Below are 20,853 nucleotides of genomic sequence, written 5' to 3' on the forward strand. Positions count from 1 at the left end.
TTACAGAGAAATCAGAATTGAGATGTTTTTACATCAGAAAAATCGTACATATATCCATAGCCTCTCCTGACCTCAGCCAATGTGGGCGTCTGGGGAGTGAGAGCGGATGGGCGCTGTATCTGCCTATCTGCCAAACTAATTTGTTAACTTTATTTTAGTTTTTATTTGAAAGGAGAGAGAAAGAGCTCCTATCAACGACTCCCCAAATACCCACAACAGCTGGGCCTCGGCCAGGCTGAATCCAGGAGCCTGGAATTCCATCCAGGTCTCCCACGTGGGAGGCAGGTGCACAAGGACCTGAGCCATCCTATTCTGCCTCCCAGGGTGTGCCTGGGCAGAGAGCCGGAGTCAGGAGCCAGGAATTCCTATCCGGGTGGACCTCCTGGCTCCGGCTCCGGACTCCACCCTGTGCCCGCAGCATCCGAGCTGACCCGGCAGTGTGGGTGGGGCCGGCTAGCCCCGGCGACTCCTCCTCCTGGGCGGGGCGTCCTCCCAGCATCCAATCAGGGCCGAGCGAGATCCGGAAGTGCTGCGCGTCTGCAGAGCCGCGAAACCCGGAAGTCGCGCGCTCCGAGGGGCCGGCGACCGGAAGTGAGTGCAGTCCCTTCCTAGACAGGGCGCCCTGGTGGTCTCTGCTCTGGACCTCCTTCTCCTCGGGGACCTCTGATTAGAAGGGGCCTAGGTCTCCTTGGGGGAATCCCTGACGGGGAGCGCCCGCGACCCAGACCCCGCGCGAGCGAGGGGATTTCCGGCCGCGCGCTCGGCTGAGGATCCCCCGGGCCGCTCCGGGCGGGACCGAGTTACCGCAGAGCCCCCGGGTCCCGGACAGGCAGGGGCACGAGCGAGGGGCTCTGTGAGATTCCGGGAGCTGCAGTGAGGGTCGGGGGCGCCGGGAGGGTGGGCGAGGCGCCGTGAGGTTCCGGCGGAAGGTCTGAGCTGGGCTTGTCCAGCCCTGGTCCGGCTTACTCACCCCGCAAGTGTGCCTTCTGAGCCCGCCCCAGTCTGGTCACGGCCCCACCTCTGCAGGAGTCAGCAGGTGCGGCTGCCCAGGCATGCACACCTGCTCACTCGGGCCTCATTCGCCTGGGGCCCCACTTGACCTGCCGCACCTGATCTGCAGCTCAGCAGGACCAGGATCTGCCGCTGTGGGAAGACGGGTCACCTTGCTCCGGACGGTCAGTGCTCTGGGTCACTGCTCTCAGACTGACCACAGGGGTGTGGGAAAGGGTGCTGGGTTGCCTCGAAGGGGCCCTGGTTCCAGTGGAGCCCACTTCGGGTAGGGAGATGGGATCAGGGGTCAGGACCTGGGGTGAGGACATGGAGGACAGTCTCGATGTCATTATCAGATGAGAGGGATAGGGACAGGACAGGGCTCTGCGGACAGACCTGGGATGGGGGCAGGGACAGGTTGGGGCTCAGGGACACGACAGGAAGGGGCTGGGCAGGGCATGGCGATGAACCCAGGTGGCTCTACCTGGGTGGCTACAGGACGGGTGGCTGTGCACTTTCCTCTCTGGGCCACCCCCTCCTGTCCTCGGTTGACCTCTCACTCCTGCCCTGAGTCTTGCCAGCCTGGGGGTGGGGGGAATCTGGGTAGTTGCAGGTGGTTTCTGTGGCTTGAGAACTGCAGGTCGCAGTGGTAGGGACAGCGGTGACCTACTGTGCACGACTGGTGGGTGCCGGAGGTCCTCCAGAGGCTGGACCCGGACAAGAGGCCCATGCATGCATTAGGCTCCGTGTCACCTTGGAAACAGGGTCTGTGGTCAGCTCCACGGCTGGGACTGCACCCAGTGTACAGAACTGGACTTGAATCCGAGCAGGCTGAGGTGGGGACAGGGACGTTGGGATGACGAAGGTGACCGCCCTGGTTACCCCTGAGTGCCTGGCACCTCTGGGCAGAGAACCAGCAGGAGGCAGGGAGTGCCCAGGGCCTCCCACACACCTCAGTCTGGGGCTGGACGTGGGGGCAGCTCAGAACCCAGTAGCCTGGGGGTCCCTGGAGTCTATCCTGGGACCTGACCCGTGCTGAAGGGGACAGCAGCTCTCACACCTGACCTTGGAGCCAGGCGCTCCATCCAGGTTTCCCACATGGGTGGCAGTTGCACAAGGACCTAAGCTGTCCCCTGCTGCCTCCCAGGTGTTCATGAGCTGAGAGCTGGAGTCAGTAGCAGAGCCAGAATCCAAACCCAAGCGTTCTGGGAAGGAGATGCAGGTGTCCCTAACCACTGCACAAGATGCCCACCTAGCTCTTTTTTTTTTTTTTTTTTTTTTAAGATTTATTTATTTGAAAGTCAGTGTTACACAGAGAGAGGAGAGGCAGAGAGAGAGAGAGAGGTCTTCCATCTGATAGTTCACTCCCCAGATGGCTGCAACAGCTGGAGCTGCGCCTATCCAAAGCCAGGAGCCAGGAGCTTCTTCCAGGTCTAGAGACTAGAACCGGCGCCCATATGGGATGCCTCTGCTTCAGGCCAGGGTGTTAACCCGCTGCGCCACAGCACCAGCCCCTATCTCATTTTCTACCTGGAGCTTTCCACCTTCTGTTGTTAATTTGTATCAGCTCTTGGTATGCAGGGATGCAACTGTCTTCAAATTCATCTGCATTTTTGATGGAATTTTCCCTTTGTTTTGTGTTGTGAGTACTGCTTATGCAATGAGTCAGATGCATGCAGTAGGGACCAGGAGGGGCCTGGCTCTGGTCTGATGCAATTGAGGTTAAGGTTAGCGAGGTACCAGGTGTGAATGGGGTTGCTCTGGCAGGATGGGGTCTTCTTCCATCTCACTACCAAGATGGGTGGCTCCCGGGAGGGGATGTGTGTGTTGTGTTCCCTTGGGAGGCTCTCTTAGGTGCAGAATCAGGCCATCCAATGTGCCTCTCTGGCTGAAAGGCCTGTACTAGGGTTGCATCTCTCTGCCCCCTTCGAGGGTCAGGACATCATGTCCTTCAGTGCAGGCAGCAGTCCTGTGTCCACAGCACACAGGGCAGGCACAGGCGTGGTGCTATATTGAGGGCGTGCAATACAGGCATGGTCCTGTATCCAGGGCGCATGGTGCAGGTATGGTCTCATCAACAGTGCAGGTACAGTTGTGTTTCATGTCCAGGGTGCATGGTGCAGGCACTGTCCTGTGTCCAGGGTGCACAGTGCAGGTGAGTCCTGTGCCCAGGGTGCAGGTGTGGTCCCATGTAGAGGATCCACGGTGCAGGTGCAGTCTGAGGGTACATGGAGCAGGCATGATCCAGTGCCCAGGACATGTGGTACAGGCATGGTCCCATGTTGAGGGTGCAGGTGCATGTGTGGTCCTATGTCAAGGACCTACCCTGCAAGGGCTGTCCCACGTCGAGGGTGTGTGGTGCAGGTGCAATCCCATGTCCAGGGCACATGGCACAGGTGCAATCCCATGTGCAGGGTGCATTGTGCAGGCATGGTCCCATGTCCAGGGTACATGGTACAGGCCCATTCCTGTGTCCAGAGTGCACAGTACAGGCAAGTTCTGTGTCGAGGGTGCAGGTGTGGTCCTGGGTAGAGGATCCACCCTGCAGGTGCAGCCCCATGTCCAGGGTGCACAGCACCCGTGCGGTCCCATATCCAGGGTTCATGGTGCAGGCCTGGTCCCATGTCCAGAGTGTACAGTACAGGCGAGTCCTCTGTTGGGGGTGCAGGTGCAGTCCTGTGTCGATGGTACACGGTGCAGCCTGATCCAGTGCCCAAGATGTGTGGTGCAGGCACAGTCCCATGTTGGGGACCCATGCTGCAGGGTCTTTGGGTGTAGGTAGGGAGCTACACTGGGAGAAGAGCTCCCTGTTCACAGGGTGACTCCAGAATTTCTCTCCAGAAGGGGTTAGGGTCCCTGTGGGTAATGACCTGTGAGTCACCCATCTGTCCATCCACCAATCCATCCATCCATCCATCCATCCATCCATCATTCATCTGTCATCCACCCAACCACATACCCATCTGCTTATCCATCCACCCATCCACCTACCTGTCCATCCATCCACCATCACTATCATCACCCATCCACTCATCCACCCCCTAGCCATCCATCATTCATCTATCAACCTTGCATCCACCCAAACATATACTCATCCACTTGTGCACCCACACACCCATCCATCACCACCATCTACCCACCCATCCACTCATCCATCCATCATCCATTGACCCATCCATCCATCATCCATCTACCCATCCACCCATCCATCATCCATTCACCCATCCAGCCATCCATCTACCCACCCATTCATGTACTATCCATCTGCCTGTCCACCTGCCCATCCACCCACTCACCCCTCATCCATTCACTCACCCATCTGTCCATCCATCATCCATTCACTTGCCCATCTGTCCATCCATCTATCTGCCACTGCCTGCACCCATGCATCTACCCACCCACCTATCTATTCATATACCCATCCAGCCATCATCCATTTTCCCACTCACCCACCCATCTACCCATGTATCTACCCACCCATCCATCCAATCACAATCCATCACCCTGTAAAACCATCCACACATCCACACAACTGGGCATGAGAGAAGCTGTGTGTCTGAGTGACCCCTCCTCTCCCAGAAGTGCTGTGACACCTGCACATGTCCCTTCTCGAGTGCACGATCCTGGTAGATTCTCAGGGCTGACTCGGCTCTATTACAATGGTGAACAGCAGCATGGTGGACAGCTGTGACACTCCATCAGAGCTGGTGATGATAGCACAGTGCCCCGAGGGTGCCATCCAGGGCGTCAAACATCAGATAGAAGATTTGTGTGTGTGTGTCTCTCTCTCCCTCCCTCTCTCCCTTCCTCCCTCTCTCCCTCTCCCCCCTCCCCCCCTTTCAAGTAATAAAATCAATCCTTACATGGGAAATGCCATGTGTGTTGTCTCTTGTTCATCTAGATTTAGTTTGTTTAATTCTCAGACCTCACTGAACCCAAGAGAGTAGAGGAAAACATTTTTGACCATTTGGGGTGAGACTGGCCAAGTTCTGCAGTGTGAGGTGCAGTGTTCAGGGAGTCTGGGGCTGGCTGGCTGGAGCCTCCAGGTGGGCAGATCCTGCCCCGCACACGCCATGGCTATGAGTGACAGCAGGAGCAGGAACCTCAGCAAAGCAGGGAGGGCAGTGCCAGGGCTGGTGATGTGGTTAAGCTGTCTCAGTGACTTACAGCCTTGGCTTTTAGTGCAGTTTCTGATGCTGGCTGTGCAAACTCTTCCTCGTGAATACCCGTCTCGTGTTCAGTGGAAGTTGGGAATTTAGTTTCTGACAGGAGCTGTGATAAATTACAGGTTCATGCCGATCCTGACTACTTATTTAAAAGGTAGAGAGAGATTACCAGTGTGCTCCCCAATGTGCACAACAGCCAGGGCTGGGCCAGGCTGAAGACAGGAGCCAGGTGCTCCTTCCAGGTCTCCTGGGTGGGTGGCAGGTACATAAGTACCAGAGCCATCACTGCTGCCTCCTAGGTGTGCATAAGCAGGGAGCTGGATTCAGGAGCCAGGAACTCCTTCCGTGTCTCCTAGGTGGATGGCAGGTGCCTGCCCCCAGGCCCCATCAGTCCCAGCTCCTGGCCCCTGCCCGGGAGTCCTGATGCACACAGCAGTGAGGGGCAGGGCAGGGCACGAACCAGCTTCCAGTCAGGGCTCCTCCCTCTGGGTGTAAAGGGGACTAACCAGCAATGGGGAGGGCAGGGGCTGGCCTCATGATACAGACGGGCGCCATGTTCATGATGGAATAAGGGGTGCAGGGGCAGGTATGTAATGAGAGTGTCAGGTAGGTGACAGCACCAGGTGTGTGATTGGGAGTGTCAGGTGTGTGCCCCTGTCTTGGGCTGACACCTGCACCCAAGTCCCTGCTCCTGTTGCCTGGCCGCCTCCTGACCCTGACTCTGACCTTGTCCTCCTGGCCATAGCCCTGGCTCTCGCCATGACCTCATTCTCACCTGAAAGAAGTAAACTGTGCTCCCACACACCTGAGCTGCTCCTCACCTGCGGGGATTCACTGTGCTCCCACACACCTGAGCTGCTCCTCACCTGCGGGGATTCACTGTGCTCCCACACACCTGAGCTGCTCCTCACCTGAGGGATTCACTGTGCTCCCACACACCTGAGCTCCTCACCTGAGGGATTCACTGTGCTCCCACACACCTGAGCTCCTCACCTGAGGGATTCACTGTGCTCCCACACACCTGAGCTGCTCCTCACCTGAGGGATTCACTGTGCTCCCACACACCTGAGCTCCTCACCTGAGGGATTCACTGTGCTCCCACACACCTGAGCTGCTCCTCACCTGAGGGATTCACTGTGCTCCCACACACCTGAGCTGCTCCTCACCTGAGGGATTCACTGTGCCCCACACACCTGAGCTCCTCACCTGAGGGATTCACTGTGCTCCCACACACCTGAGCTCCTCACCTGAGGGATTCACTGTGCTCCCACACACCTGAGCTGCTCCTCACCTGAGGGATTCACTGTGCTCCCACATACCTGAGCTGCTCCTCACCAGAGGGATTCACTGTGCTCCCACATACCTGAGCTCCTCACCAGAGGAATTCACTGTGCTCCCACACACCTGAGCTCCTCTCCTGAGAGATTCACTGTGCCCCACACACCTGAGCTGCTCTTCACCTGCAGCATGGGTTTTCACCCCAATATCCCCTGTCCTCCCTCAGGTTCACTTCCTGGCATCTCCTGCAGTAATTGGGGTGATGGCCTCCAGCCCGCACCTGAACTCTGACTGGATGTCGATGCTGTGCCCCCAGCTGTGGGACCTGCCCCTGCACCACTTGTCCATCCCAGGTGAGGTCAGGCCTGGGGGCCATGTCTCTGCATGGCCCTGCATGAATGATGGCATCAGGAGCAGTGCTGGGTGAGGGAAACCCCACCTGGCACACATGTGTGGACACAGATACACAGATGAAAGTGTGTATACTCTTGTTTGCACATATGAACATGTGCACACATTCACACATGTGTGCCTCTATATGCATTCACATACATGTGAGCCCATACACACACACAGGAAATGTGTGCCCACGTCCACAATACACATATTCATATTTGTACATGTAAATATATGCATAACAATGAATTCATGTGTGTACACACATGTACAGTTTATACATATGTGCACACATTCATACCCATGCATTTGTGAAACTATTGGCATGTACAGAACATGGCTATGTACTTACCTGTTTACACAAGTGCCTATGGTCACATGCACACACACACAGATGCATGCACACATAAGTACATGTGTGTACACAACACACACATGTACACGTGCATGTATATATGCATGCATCCATAATTACACACACACATACACTCCCATTCATGCATACATGAATCCATATGCATTGACATCACATGTAAGATCATACATGTATACACATATGCATGTATGTACACACATGACTATCCTCTGTCTTCATCCTGGCATCTTAGTGCATCTTCACAAGTTGGCCCAGGCCAACCAGCAGGAGCTTAAATGATCAGGGACTGAATAAAAAAATATGTATTTCAGAAGCATAGAAGGAGACAGATACAGAAAGTTCCCATCTACTGGTTCACTCCACAAATGCTGGGCCAGGTGAAACCAGGATCCAGGGATTCCATCCAGGTCTCCCATGTGGGTGGCAGGTCCACAAGGACCTGAGCCATCAGTGCTACCTCACAGGTGTGCATGAGCAGAAAGCTGGCATTACATGATGTGGTTTGCACATTCTTGCAGATTCACCATCTCTGCCCAGGGCCCAGGCAGGTGTGAGGCTCTCAGCTACCATGGGATGAGCAACCTGGATCCCATGATCACCTGCATAAGCCACTGCCACACTGCCCTGGTCCTGCCTGAAGGTGGACCTGTGCTCTGTGCCCAGCTGGACCTGTACCCTGGTCACACAGAGTGCCCAATATCTTCTCATAGAAACCCCTGTTTACCTATGGGCACTGCCCCCATTCTGTCAGAACCATCCCAGTAAAGAAACCTCTGGTGCTGGCTGGTGCTGCTCTTTGTTCTGAAACCAGAGAGGGTGCTGGCGGCCCCCCCCCCCCATATTCCAGGGACCATGCATCCCAAGGTGAGGGTGGAGCAGGTTCTTATGGTACAGGTGTCCCAGGCATGATTAGAGCAAGGTCCTAGTATGCAGTGTCTCCAGGTACAGTTGGACCATGGTCCTGAGGGGGTTGAAACAGTCCCAGGTCCAAGTGTCACCACATGCAGTTGGACCAGGTTCTTAGAGTCAGGAGTCTCCAGGTGCAGTTGGAGACACCCATCCAGGTGTCTCTAAATGGAGTTGAACCCGGGTTCCAGGTTCCCATGGTTCAGGTATCTGCAGGTGTGTTTTGTGCTGGATTCCAGGGTCCAGGTATTTTCAGATGTGGTTGGAGCAGAGTCCCAGGGTCTCCAGGTGAGGTTGGAGCAAGATACCAGGATCCAGGTGTCTGCTAGTGCAGTTGGAATTGGCCCACCTTGGCCGACCTGCTAGGGACCACAGAGAGGCCAAGGGCTGTGTACAAGGTATACAGGGGTCTCCTAAATGGGGCTTGGGCACTTGTCTCCTGGGAGACCTCTCCCGAGACCCCTGAGCTAGCCTGTCTCTATCCAGAGTTGCCCAGGTCCTTGGCTGGAAGGGTCCTGGTGGCCCTAGGATTTCAGCCTACCTCCCCCAACCACCACATCTGCCTGAAGAAGCTCCCAGCACAGGTTCCCTATCAGATTTGCACCCTGCAGCCGAGACCCTTAGGGAAGGTTCTGGAAAGCTCTGAAGTGACCCACCCCAGCTGTCCCTGGGGCTTCAGGCCCAGTCCCCACGAGGCTTAGCAGAAAGAGGCAGGTACAGCCCTCACCTTTCAGCTCCTGGGGTTGGCTCAGCTTGGGCTGTGGCAGGCATGTGGAGAAGATGAGCCAGCGCATGGGCACTCTCTCTGAGATGTTGTTTAAGAAAATATGACATACATGTGAATGGGTTCTCCCCAGATGTGGCTGTATCTGTATGTAGTGCACATACAACACACATGCAAACTACACATAAACTACAGCACCAGGCAGGTGTTGAACGTTGTCATCTACCTGCTCACCTTTCTGCAGCTCACTTGTATTTCCATGTGGGTGAGTATTCCAGGCTGATGTAGCAAAGAACCAAGAACCAGGGCCTTAAGCCAAACATCTGTCCCCTCTCCTGGTCCTGGACAACATGGATCTGAGGTCCAGGTGTGTCCAGGGGAGGCTCCTTCCTGCCTCTCCCACCTCCTGGTAGCTCCAGGTGTCCTAGGCCGGTGGCTGCACCCCTCCAATCACTGCCTCCATCCCCTCCTCCCTGTCAGTGTCCCCTGTTGTGTCTCAATGGACTCAGGGCCTGCCATGATCCAGGATGACTGCCGAGTGTCCTTCCCTTCATGACCCCTGCACAGACCCAGCTCCCAGATGTGGTGCCATCCCAGGCCCCAGGTGGCCGTGGGTGTCTGACCACACGGTTCCCTGCTCAGCCCTGGGTAGCTGCGGCTCTGGGCTGGCCCCAGAAGTGACCGCGGCTGACCAGTCCCCTCCGTTGGCTTGCAGGGAGTCGTGACACCATGACCTACTGCTTGAGCAGGAAGTCCCCCATCTCCCACTCTGAGTCCAGGTTGCTGAAGGTGCTGGGCAAGGTGCTGCCCTGTGTGACGCTGCCCATGGTGCTGCGGTGGTCCATCACCCAGGTGAGGCTTTGTGTGCACAGGGGATGGTGGGCAGCTCCCACCAAGGCAGTACAGTGGGGTCCCTCCTGTGTGCGTGGTGCAAGTCAAACAAACAAACTGGCTGCCAACCCAAATGATCCAAAAGGAGAAAGACACAGCTTGTCCTCCAACAGGTCCAGCAGCCTCTGTGAGAAGGAGGCCGGGTCACCTGGAGAGCAAGTGGCCCCAGGGACAGAGGTGACCACAGCCTCTGTCCACAGACACTGGATGTCACGGAGCAGCTGGACGCAGGTGTGCGGTACCTGGACCTGTGTATTGCCCACATGCCAGGCGGCTCGGAGAAGAATCTGCATTTTGTGCACAAGGTGTACAGCACAGCACTGGTGGAGGTAGGGGCCAGGTGTGCCTGTGGAGAGAGCCTCCAGGTGTGCACACAGCAGGAGGGCTAATGGATGACAGGGCTTTGGCAGCCATTTGTGGGTAGGGGGCTGCTGAGCCCTTGAGGGTAACCATTCTGGGCTCCTGAGCCATGTGTGCATATCAGAGCCTGCACTGCTTCCTTCTGCACTCAGCTCAGCTTCCCGCAGTCCTCAGCACTGTGAGGGGCGCCAGGTGGGCTCCCTGCCTGCAGCTGAGGGTCCCACCTGTTCCCCCTCTGCTCCTGTTTCCGTGGGTGCTCTGAAAGCTGAGTGTGGGGTGTGCTCACCCTGCCTGCAGCCTGCAGCGCCTGGGTACCCTGTGGGCCCCAGGGACATAGTGGAGGGGTCAGCAAGTACTGAGCCTGGGGCTTGAGCTGCACCTGCTGAGCTCAACTGTGCCCTGGCTAATCTCATTCTGCACTGGACACTCCATGCTTACTCCCTGGAGCTTGTAGACTTCACACCTTTGCATACATGCAGTCTTGTCAGTCACACACACATGCATGCACTGCACACACATGTACACACATCACACACACAAAATTCACATACACAAATGTGCAAGATTTCACATGTATACAGTGTGCACATGTACACAATGTGTGCACACGCTTCACACATATCACACATGCAAAGTTCATGTGTGCATGCACATCACTTATACATGTAGCACACTCCACATGCACACACACCTCCCTGCTGGGCTCCCCCTCTCCCCATCCTCCCTCCCTTGGGTAACTTCTCCCTCAGCCCTGACCTGGAGCCTGGGCTTGCTGACCTGTCCAGGCCAGCCCGTGTCCCCCTGAGCACCGCCCCACTGACCCATGGGCCTTCCTGCATACCCAGGACACCCTCACAGACATCTCGGAGTGGCTGCAGAAGCACCCGCAGGAGGTCATCATCCTGGCCTGCAGGCACTTTGAGGACATGACCCCACACCTGCACGAGTACCTGGTCACCTGCATCCAGAACATCTTTGGGGACATGCTGTGTCCTCGAGGGGTGAGGAGAAGGAGTAGGAGGGATGGGGACAGTGGGTCAGGTGCAGGAAACACCTGAGGCAGATGAGTGGCCAAGGTTCCTGCTTCAGAAGTGGCTGCAGCAGGGGTCCTGCCTGCTGGGTCACCTGCTGCATGCTGGGAGTCCTGGGTCATGGCGTCTTCCAGCTGGAGGTCCAGCAGGTGACATGGGCTGCCCACCAGTGACTCCCATGCTTGCAGGAAGTGCCCACACTGCGGCAACTGTGGGCCCACGGCCAGCAGGTCCTCGTGTCCTATGAGCATGAAGGCTCCGTGAGGCGGCACCGGGAGCTGTGGCCTGGGGTCCCCTGCTGGTGGGCAGACCAGGTGAATACCGAGGCCCTCATCAGTTACCTGGAACGCATGAAGAGCTGCGGCCGCCCAGGTAGGGGGGCTACTATGTGGGTCCTCCCAGGTGTTTGTGAGCAGGGAGCTCCATTCAGGAGCCAAGAGCTTCTATCTGCTGGTTCACTCCCCAAATGGCTGCAGTGGCTGGGGCTGGGCCAGGCCAAAGTCAGGAGCCAGGAGCATCATCCAGGTCTCCCACATGGGTGCAGGGATCCAAGCATTTGAGCCATCCTCCACTGCTTTCCCAAGCCATTAGCAGGGAGCTGGATGGGAAATGGAGCAACTGGCACCCCAACTGGTGCCCACATGGGATGCAGGCATCACAGGCACAGCTACAGCTGTCAAGCTACAGCGCTGGCACCAAGGACCTGGCATCTTAACCGCTGGCCCGTAACCAGCCCCTGCTTTTACATTTAAGTGAAAGTTAAAAGTGATACATGCTTCTTGTGTGCATGCTTGCACATGTACACAAGCACACACATGCAGAGACACATGTGCACCCATGGGATGTATGTGGTGATATAAACACATATGCATGACCCAGTACACACTGCCACACACATACATGATCATGCACATGCAGGGACACACACTTAAATGCGTGTACACATGTGGCCGTGTTGGGGTATCTCTCTACATATGCACACATATATGTGGACACCCATGACGGTGTTACAGAGCTCATGGAAGGCAGGTATTTCCTAGTGATTGCGTCCTGTGTCCAAGGGTCTGGGTTCAAGGCCCTGCCCCTCTTCTAATTCCACTTTCTGTTGGCCCTGTATAACCCGACCCCTCCTCTGTAACCTGCAGGTGGACTGTTCGCAGCGGGTGTGAACCTCACAGGGCACCTGACCTACGTCCTGGCGCATCTGTCGAGGTCCCTGAGCCAGGTGACATTGGCAGGCCTGCCCATGCTGACCGCCTGGGTGCGTGAGCAGTGCCCGGGATCTGGCTCCCGCTGCACCAACATTATCGCGGGTGACTTTGTTGGGGCTGGCAGCTTCGTCTGTGATGTCATTGCACTCAACTGGAAGCTACTCCGCAGCTGAGCCCTGGCCCGGGCCTCTCAGTGACAGATGTGTGCGCAGGTGGGGCAGAGTCCACAGTCTGTGAGCCCCCTCAGCCATTGCAGCCCCCTGACCCTGGGGCGTCCGTGTGGTGGGTGCTGACATTGGCGACGACCTCACATCGCACCTGGGAGTCGCATCTGTGCACCTGCACCTCCTTCCCCAGTGCATGCTGCCCTGGATGACAGGACAGGCTCACCAGGGACTCTCCCCCAGGTAGTTCTGGGAGCCGCCAGTGGCATTGCCAGGGTGGCAGGAGCTGCCCAGGGTGTCCAGTCTCACCTGGGTGGCAGGGGCCATGGCCAGTCCCAGGGAGCAGGCTCCAGGTCATAGGTCTGACTGGGAGTTCATTTCCTGACACTATCTATCACTTTTCTGTAGTGCACACATTCATACACATGCATGGGCTCCAAGTAAAATCTATCATGCATGCAGTGTGCACACGTGTGTGACATTCCAGATGCAGCACAGACATGGACCACTCAATCTTATACATGTTTGGGCTCCATTCGCACATGCAGTACACACACATGTGACATCTCACATACATGCAGCACACACACATGAACCACACAGAACTGCAAAGACGCAAGCGTGTGGTGAAGATAGTGAGCTCCAGGTCCTGGCATAGATAGGCCCCAGCTCAGGACATGAAAAATCAGAAACTCCCTCGTTGCCTCTTTGCTCCTCCACATTTTGTCAAATAAACTGAAGGAGCTGACAGACACTGTCAGTGTCAGCGTCATCACAGCTCAAAGTCTCCCTAGGCACATCAATCAAATGTTGCCATTTGTGTTTTGACAGGCAGGGAGACAGATATGTGGGACAGGGACAGTCAGTCCGCTGGCTCACGCCCACATGCCTGCCAAGCCAGCACTGGACCCAGCTGAAGACAGCAGCCAGGAGCTCCATCAGATCAAGGGGAGGAGGCGGTGAGGAGGAAGAGGAGGCGGCACTGCCAGGAGCTTCCAGCCCCCAGCACCCTCTTCCTCCTGGAGTCCTGAGTCTTTGCCCCTCCTCCTCCCGAGTGTCCAGGGTCCCAGCACTCGCCCTTGGCTGAGTGTGACCCTAGACAGGTAAGTATAGGTGAAGTCTGAGAGGCAGCCACTCCAGGGCGTCAGGAGGAAGAGAAGCAATGTCTTCCCTTCACCTGCCAGGCACAGGGTCCCCTTCTAGTCCAAGCTGCAGGACCCTGGCCAGTGCTGGCTTTGGAGGGAGCCATTTTGCCAAGTCTGCATCAAGGAGACACTGGAGCCTGCATTGTGGCCTAGTGGGTAAAGCCCCCATCTGCGACGCCAGCATCCCCTGTGGGCACCAGTTCAAGTACTGGCTGCTCCGCTGTTCAGGCACTGGAGCTCCCTGCTCATGCACACCTGGGAGGCCCAGATGGAGTTCCAGTCTCCTGCTTCATCCTGGCCCAGCCATTTGGGGAGGGAACCAGCAGATGGAAGATTCTCTTTCTCTCCCGCTGCTTTTAAATAAATCAATCTTTAAAAGGCTTGAAGAGCATCTCCTGTCTCTGACGGCCTCCTTCCTACTCCCCCAAGCCTGAGAGACGGGTCACGTTCATGCCCAGTATCCAGCATGCCACTGCATCTGCAGTGGGGGACCCTGGCCCGGCCAGCCTCGGCTCCGCCTCTCTCCACAGCTGTGCATTTGTGCAGGTTTCCCCGCATGGCACTGCAGTTTCCTGCTCTTTCCAAGACTGAACCCTGAGAGGCTGATGGAGGGAAGCCCAGGCCAGGTGCCTGAGAGGCCCCCGTGCACCTGCCACAACCACGCACGCACACATGGGAAGAAGCCACAACTTTACCTTTAATAGCTCATCACAGACATATATGTAGTGGGGGTGCGCAGATCTGCAAGGTTAGCAGAGGTAGAGGGGTAGGACATAGAGGCCACCCGAGTGATGACCACATGCGCTCTGGCCCCATCCTCCCACCCCCACAGCAAGATATGTTCCAGAACGGCTGCACCTGGTGCCATCACTCTGGAAACAACTTCCGGAACCTGCGGTGTGCAGAGTCGCTGATGATCACGTCCACATCCACTGCCTGTGCCCCTGGGACCACGTGCACCTGCTGCACGGTGGCTTCGCGGTGCAGCCAGCTGTGGATCCAAGCTCGTTTCACGGACCGCAGGGGAGGCCTTGGGGCCTGGTCCGTGGACGCAGGCACGCAGCCCCACAGCGCACTCCTTATCAGTCAGGGGGTGGCACTCACGGTACCCATGGATGCCAGGGACTGGGGTGAAGGAATGACCTCCCCACACACACCCCACCCTCCGTGCATCCTGCCTGGCTGCTCACCTGAGCTGGGCTCCCTGCAGTCCGACACGGAGTGTGACCATGTGTCTCCCCGTGGCTCGCAAAATGGCTGCTTCCAGTCCGGCCTTCAGCTCCTCCAGCCCATGCCCGAGGAGCGCAGACACAGCCACGGCACTGGGCCCTGAGGGGCTGTACCTGTAGATGGCCGGAGACCTCACTGGAACCTTGGGAACTGGCCCCGAGGATCTCCCCGCTCACCCTCCCACCCACGGGAGCCACAGACAGGTGGGTGCCATGAGGGGACAGTGGCCAGCCGCCTCTGGGGACGCATGCTCACCCCGGCACCAGGTCCACCTTGTTGTGCACCTCCAGCATGGAGTCCAGCAGTGAGCTCGGCAGGTGCAGGCCCTGCAGGGCTGACAGGACACTGGCTTTCTGCAGCTCCGTCTCAGGGTGGCTGACATCTCTCACATGCACAATGAGATCCTGTGGGGACATGGGGTCATGCAGCAGCTCTGTGGGGTCCTCTACCTGTCTGGGGATAGTTAGGCACTGCATACCTGTGAGACAAGTGGCATGGGACAGCAAGTGCCATGGAGTGGGCCCCAGCCATCTCTACAGAGCCAGGTGCAAGCAGGTGGGAGGTGCCACAGATACCTGGTGTGGGGCGGGACACACCTGGGGGCTGCAGGTGGCCTCTGTCCCCTCCTCCCTGGGTTCGCAGCCAGCCTGGGGTAGCCAGGGCATGGGCAAGGATCACCCCAGCACCACCCTGTGTCGCTGGTCTGTTCTAGGGTCCCCCCAACCTGGGGCCCAGCCCCTGCCCCCTCCCTGGGGTCCTCCTTCCCCTGGAGGGAGTTTATGTCTAGGGGTTGCCCCTACGCACGGAGTGGGCCACATCCTCCAGGGTGGCCGTGAAGGACTCGAGCAGACCATGGGGCAGCTGGGACAGGAAGCCCACGGTGTCCACGTAGAGCACGGGCAGGCGTGAGGGCAGCCACCCAGCGTGGACTGTGACATCCAGTGTGGCGAAGAGCCGGTCCTGCGGCTGCATGGCTTGGTCGCCCGTCAGGGCCTGGATCAGGGTGGTTTTGCCTGGGACGGGGTCACGGGTTAGACACACACACACACAAGGCACACATGCACACCTGCCTGCCTATCGCCAGTTCATCACTGAGCCTGTCACTCACCACAGTTGGTACAGCCCCGCCCACCCATCCATCACTGCGCCTGTCGCTCACTCACCGCAGTTCGTGTAGCCCACCACGGAGACCACGGGAAGCTCCCGCCGAGCCCGCTGCTGCCGCAGGAGCTGCCTCTTCCTTCGCAGCCGCTCCAGGGCCTTCCTGATCCCAGCCTCCTTCTCCCGAAGTTCTCGCTGCTGCACCTGCCGGGCTGACTCACCTGCAAGACCTGGGCAGTCAGTTGGGGCAGACCAGACCAGGCCAAGGCCAAGGCCACACCCCTGAAGCCCAAGGTGGGCCCAAGGGCCTATGTTCCCTGATGGCCAGGCACCTCTAGCCTGCTCTCCCCATGCAGCCGGCACAGGCCTGTGCTGTGAGAAATGGTGCTGCTTGGAGCAAGGTGGCCTGGCCTGCACGTGTCCACGTGTGAGGTCAGCAGGAGGTCCTTCTCTCACAGGAAGCAAGAGCTTGGGGGGCAGCCGGGACCCTGTCTGCAGTGGCATGAACATGGTCCACCAGACCATCCCTGTCCTGACGTCCAGGTCCTGGGGATGGGACCTTATTTGAATGGTGTCATAAAGCAAAGGACAATGGGGTGAGGCCAGGAGCCAGGAGCGCCATTCAGGTCTCCCAGGTGGGTGGCAGGTGCACAAGGACCTGAGCTATCACCTGCTGCTGCTTCCCAGGTGTGCATGAGCAGGGAGCTGGAGTCAGGTGTGGGGCCAGGACTTGAACCCAGGTGCTCTGACATGAGATGCGGGGGTCTTAACCATCAGGTGCCCACCGCTGAGTTCCTGTTGCTCTAGAGCCCCAGGGTGTAGCCATTGTGAGCCCCCCTTCCCGGAGAACAGCCACATGGCACCTGTGGGAGGTGATAGATCAGGAGGGCTCTGTGGTGGCTGGGTCCCTCCATTCACCTATTGTCAAAGTGAGCTCTGCCTCGGGTGCCCAACCCGCACTCTGCCTCCGCACCTGCCCTGCCTGCACCTGCATCATGCCTTGCCCGCAGGCACTGTGCCTCCCCCACACACTCCACGTGCTGTGGTGTGAAGCTGGGGCCAGAGGCTGAGTGGAGCCAGTGCTCTCTCAGACTTTCTCTGCTGCACACCCGACAGGTAAGCAAGCTGCTGCTTATATATTTACTAACCTGGTCCCACGTGTTACCCATGGGGTAACTGGCTTGTGTATCTGACACAGACCAACCTTACATAGGGGTCTTTTGGGGGGCAGCCGGCCCCTATGGTTTACTCCTTACCTGATCCCAGGATGTAGCGGGAGCCCCCTCTCTGGCGGTCCCATTGAGTGATGTCACTTTTCAGGCCTGACCTGGTATTGAAACAGGAAGTGACTTCGAGCCAGGCAGGTGGCTCCAGGTGAGGGTGCCCGGGGAGGGGACACTGGACACAGGGACCTTGCCCTGCACAGGTGTGGCCCCCTGCCAGGGCACGTGAACCCCACATGCAGGTGCCATTGTTCACCTGGGGGGAGGGGCTAGTTGCACTTGGTGGTGCACTGGACACCCCCAAACCAGCCCCCAACTGAAGCTGAGTGAGGTACAGAGCCCTCTGGATGAGCTGCTGAGGCCAATGCCCTCCCCGCACCTGAGCAGCGGGAGCTCCGCCAGCGCCACCTGAAGCCGGGCCTCTCGGGTGCGGGCATGGGCACGGAAAATGTGTAGCACAATGGTGAATCGGTCGAACACCTGGATGCCCCAGGCAGCTTCTAGCTCTTTCTGGAAAAGGAGAGAGGCCACAGGTGATTCTGGGCCTCCCCAGGCCAGATCAACATGCAGCTTTAGCACCTGGCTCACCTTGGTGGGAGCAGCCATCCGTTCCAGGTTCAGGAACACGCAGGTGATGTCGGCAGCGCCCCTGATTGTCTCTAACAGAAACCGCAAGTGGTCAGAGCATGACACTGCTAGGGACTGCCCCGTGGATGCCCCTGTGGGACACACCCGTGCGAGCCGCAGTCTCTGAATCCCTGACTGCCTGCTGTGGGGTCCAGCAGAGTCTACCTTCAGGGGTGTGTGAGACACACGCACACATACCTGCACATGCAGTGTGAACACAACTCCTGCTGTCCCCTGCCCCGCCCCCTGCCTCCCTCAGACCCCAGCCCTGTCCCTGCCACACCCCCAGCTGTCATCCCTGCCCCCAAGCTCCACCCTCAGCCTCCAGCAAGGTTGGGGAGGTCTCCAGCAGCTGAGGCGAGCAGGGGTCTCTGCAGAATCCTGCCTCGTGGCGCACTGAGTGAGAACTTGGGGGGATGGCTGCCAGGGAGTCACAGCAGGTGCAGCTTCCACCCCCACCCCCAGAGCTGAGCGCCCTTGGCAGAAACCTCAACCCCAGGCCCGCAGCAGGTGCAGCCCCCTCCCCAGCGAAGGGACCCTGTGCTGCTCCCTTGACCCAGGGGGTCCCTGACCTCTTGTTCTTGGGGGCAGGGGCAGGAGCGGAGTGGGGAAGGAGGCAGACTCACCTGTAAGGCGCTCCAAGTTCCCTCTGCCAAAGATGAGCTTCCGCTCAGGGGTCTTGGTGGGCACAACCAGGGTCAGCACCACGGACCAGCCATCCAGCGAGCGCACCAGTGCCACCGCCTCTGCCACCTGCCACTCAGCTGTGGGGGAGCACACAGCCGCTGTGGATTCACCTCCCCAGGGAAGGCCTGGGCCCCGGCTGCGCCTGCCCCGGGGTGACCTGGCCGGTGTCCATCTGCGAAAGGGTCCTCTGAGAAGGCAGCAACTGCAGTGCTGAGGCACGGCTTGGATGTGATGGTAGTGACAGCAGGAAGGGGGGACAGGAGGGGGCTGGGGTCATAGCGGGAAAGGGAACAGGGAACAAAGCAGCCACCTGTGGGTGGTGGAAGGGGCCTGGACTTGGGGGGAGGGCAGGGGTGGCATCCTATCTGCCTTGGGGAGCACATGTCTTTGGGGTGGCCCCACAGGGGTCCCCAGTCTTTTGTATTCAGGTCAGACCCTGGGAGGGTCCTTAAACCTCAAGCCTAGCTGTAAATTCCTGGCCACCCTGCCCCTCCCTGCAGGAGGTCCTCGCCCATTGCCCCTCCCCACTGGGTCCATGCCCCAGCTTCCACTTCCGCCCCAGACCCCCAGAGCGACCCCCTCCCCTAGGTGTGCACAGAAGTCCACGTGGGACCCCGCACTTCCACCCCTACAGGTCTCTGCAGGTGGCCAACACTCAAAACCTAGTCCTGAGGTGGTCATGGCTTGTGGGAGATGGACAGCAGCCAGGAAGGGCTGGCAGAATGGAGAGGCAGGGCCACGTGCCTGGGAGTACCCAGGAGGCCACAACGAGAGACCCCACTGTAGACCGGAAATGTCCGGGCAGAGCTGAGAGTGGGTTCGCAGTGGCCAGGGCTGAGGAGCGGCGCTGCCTGCTGATGGACAAGAACAGGGTCTCCCTTGGGGGGGGGGGGGAGGTGAGCGAGAATGTTCTGGAACCAGAGGGGGAGATAGGAGTTGCAAGATTCAAGGTTTTAAAATGTTCAATCCTAAAGGAAGAGCCCCCAAAGCCTGGCCTTTTGAGGGTCCTGGGACCACTGCCCCAAACTCCGGTGCGTATGATCCTACTCCACACCTGGCTGGGTCCCTGTGGGCACCTGGCGTGCCAGGTGGGCAGCTCCAGGCAGGTGCAGGAGTCTGGTAGAGGCTTGCAAGTTAGGACATCCCCTGCCCCGGGCAAAATCTTGCTGGGCTCAGGATTCTTGTTTCTGGACGTGCAAACGCCAGAACGGGGTGAGGGGCAGCAGGCGGGGGGGCTGCTTTGTTGGGGGGGAGGAGGGGGCAGGCAAGGGGGCACAGGAGTCCCGGGATCGGATGCGCGAGAGGGCAGCTGCGGGTCGGGGGTTGGCTTAGGAGCGAAGTGGGTGGGGGAGGGGAGGCGGGTGCCTAAGCCGATTCAGAGCCGGGGAGTGTCAAGGGTTTCACAGGACTTCAGGGTTCCGGAGGCACCCCCGATAAGGAAGACCCTGGCCAGTGAGGGAAAGCACCACTCAGCAGGCTCCGGCAGTTACCTAGCACTTCCCTCCCTTCCCGAGGGCGCCGGAGGACCCTGGGCACTGCCCGCGTCGCGGGACTCCCAAACATTTGTTCGGTGCAGCGGAGGCCCCGCCCACCAGCGGTTCCCGCCCCTGTAGCCACACCCCTACGACAGGCGTCTCTGCCCCAATAAGCACCTCCCGAGGCCACACTCCCGTGTCCCCGCCCCAATGAGCGCCTCCCCGAGGCCCCGCCCCTGGGGCCCCGCCCCAATGAGCGCCCGTCACCAGAGGCCCCGCCCCTCGCGGCGGCCCCGGTCACCTCTAGTCAGCTGCGGCTTCCCCGCTCCCCACTTGACATCAGGGTGCACTAAGCACACGCGCTGGGTCCCTGAAGGCAACAGAGGGTCTCTCCTCAGCAGCTCTTCCTCCTCTTCCTCCGCACCTTCGGGATCCCCCTCGTCCTCTCCTGCGGGGCTTTTCGGGGCCTCTGTCCTCGGGCCCCATCTCTCGCTTCCTGGCCCCCCTGGACCCCATGGCCGGAAGGCGGCGAGCGCGCGTGAGTGGCGGGGCTGTGGCGGCGCGGCCCTAGGAGTAGGGAGGCCGCGGCACGCGCGGGACCGCGGGAGCAGCGGGCGGACGGCGGCCCGCAGGGCCCACATGCAGCGAGAGCGTGCTCGGCAAGGGGGGGCGGGGCCGCAGGCGACCACGTGCGTGACTGGGAGGGGCGGGGAGGCAGGCGGTGGCCCGCCTGACGTAAGGGGAGGAGCCCTCACGCCGCGAGCACGCGCAAAGCGAGGGGGCGGGACCTCAGGGCATTGTCACTCACTGCCTGGAGGGAGGCGGGGCCTCAGGCCGTGCTTCCCAGGAGGGGCGGAACCGAAGACCGCGCC

At 59.0% G+C, this 20,853-nt stretch overlaps 2 protein-coding genes and 1 long non-coding RNA gene across 13 annotated transcripts; 1 reads left to right on the forward strand and 2 right to left on the reverse strand.

Moving 5' to 3' along the window:
- The first annotated feature begins 500 nt into the window (after positions 1 to 500).
- PLCXD1 (phosphatidylinositol specific phospholipase C X domain containing 1) lies at positions 501 to 14,029 on the forward strand. 11 transcript variants are annotated; one of them, XM_070071703.2, is made up of 8 exons: positions 530 to 591; positions 1,121 to 1,175; positions 6,661 to 6,787; positions 9,552 to 9,688; positions 9,928 to 10,056; positions 10,933 to 11,088; positions 11,307 to 11,490; positions 12,264 to 14,029. In XM_070071703.2, exons 3-8 carry the CDS (start codon positions 6,697 to 6,699, stop codon positions 12,500 to 12,502), a joined length of 936 nt encoding a protein of 311 aa, XP_069927804.1. In that variant the 5' UTR covers positions 530 to 591; positions 1,121 to 1,175; positions 6,661 to 6,696; the 3' UTR covers positions 12,503 to 14,029. The 11 variants fall into 11 exon arrangements, with proteins under 11 accessions (XP_069927805.1, XP_089186506.1, XP_069927804.1 ...); XM_070071701.2 differs by lacking the exon at positions 530 to 591 and having other exon boundaries at positions 598 to 1,175; positions 12,264 to 12,541; positions 13,325 to 13,459; XM_070071704.2 differs by lacking the exon at positions 1,121 to 1,175 and having other exon boundaries at positions 501 to 591.
- On the reverse strand, positions 7,984 to 9,237 carry LOC149126867 (uncharacterized). Its single transcript, XR_016232180.1, has 2 exons — positions 8,840 to 9,237; positions 7,984 to 8,471 (listed from the first exon to the last, which is right to left on the reverse strand). It is a non-coding gene; the product is annotated as an uncharacterized LOC149126867 (long non-coding RNA).
- A 286-nt stretch (positions 14,030 to 14,315) lies between the features above and the next one.
- GTPBP6 (GTP binding protein 6) lies at positions 14,316 to 20,672 on the reverse strand. Its single transcript, XM_002716856.6, has 10 exons — positions 20,283 to 20,672; positions 18,446 to 18,583; positions 17,781 to 17,851; positions 17,572 to 17,702; positions 17,226 to 17,296; positions 16,032 to 16,190; positions 15,673 to 15,881; positions 15,124 to 15,272; positions 14,829 to 14,981; positions 14,316 to 14,629 (listed from the first exon to the last, which is right to left on the reverse strand). The coding sequence occupies exons 1-10, from the start codon at positions 20,620 to 20,622 to the stop codon at positions 14,506 to 14,508; spliced, it is 1,545 nt and encodes a 514-aa protein (XP_002716902.3). The 5' UTR covers positions 20,623 to 20,672; the 3' UTR covers positions 14,316 to 14,505.
- Between the last annotated feature and the right edge of the window lie 181 nt (positions 20,673 to 20,853).

Source organism: Oryctolagus cuniculus, chromosome 4 (assembly GCF_051225735.1).
Source record: "Oryctolagus cuniculus isolate XC-2025 breed Fujian yellow rabbit chromosome 4, ASM5122573v1, whole genome shotgun sequence".
Classification (NCBI taxonomy): domain Eukaryota; kingdom Metazoa; phylum Chordata; class Mammalia; order Lagomorpha; family Leporidae; genus Oryctolagus; species Oryctolagus cuniculus.

Bases quoted from the DNA above. Each gene is read 5' to 3' on its own strand.
- PLCXD1 (XM_070071700.2), top strand. From the start codon at position 1,053: ATGCACACCTGCTCACTCGGGCCTCATTCGCCTGGGGCCCCACTTGAC. The intron at 6,788-9,551 runs GTGAGGTCAGGC...GTTGGCTTGCAG, and splicing joins GCACCACTTGTCCATCCCAG to GGAGTCGTGACACCATGACC. The intron at 11,491-12,263 runs GTAGGGGGGCTA...TGTAACCTGCAG, and splicing joins GAAGAGCTGCGGCCGCCCAG to GTGGACTGTTCGCAGCGGGT.
- GTPBP6 (XM_002716856.6), bottom strand. From the start codon at position 20,622: ATGTGGGCCCTGCGGGCCGCCGTCCGCCCGCTGCTCCCGCGGTCCCGC. The intron at 17,297-17,571 runs GTGCGGGGAGGG...TTTCAATACCAG, and splicing joins GCGGAGCTCCCGCTGCTCAG to GTCAGGCCTGAAAAGTGACA. The intron at 15,273-15,672 runs GTGCGTAGGGGC...ATGTCCCCACAG, and splicing joins TGGAGGATGTGGCCCACTCC to GATCTCATTGTGCATGTGAG.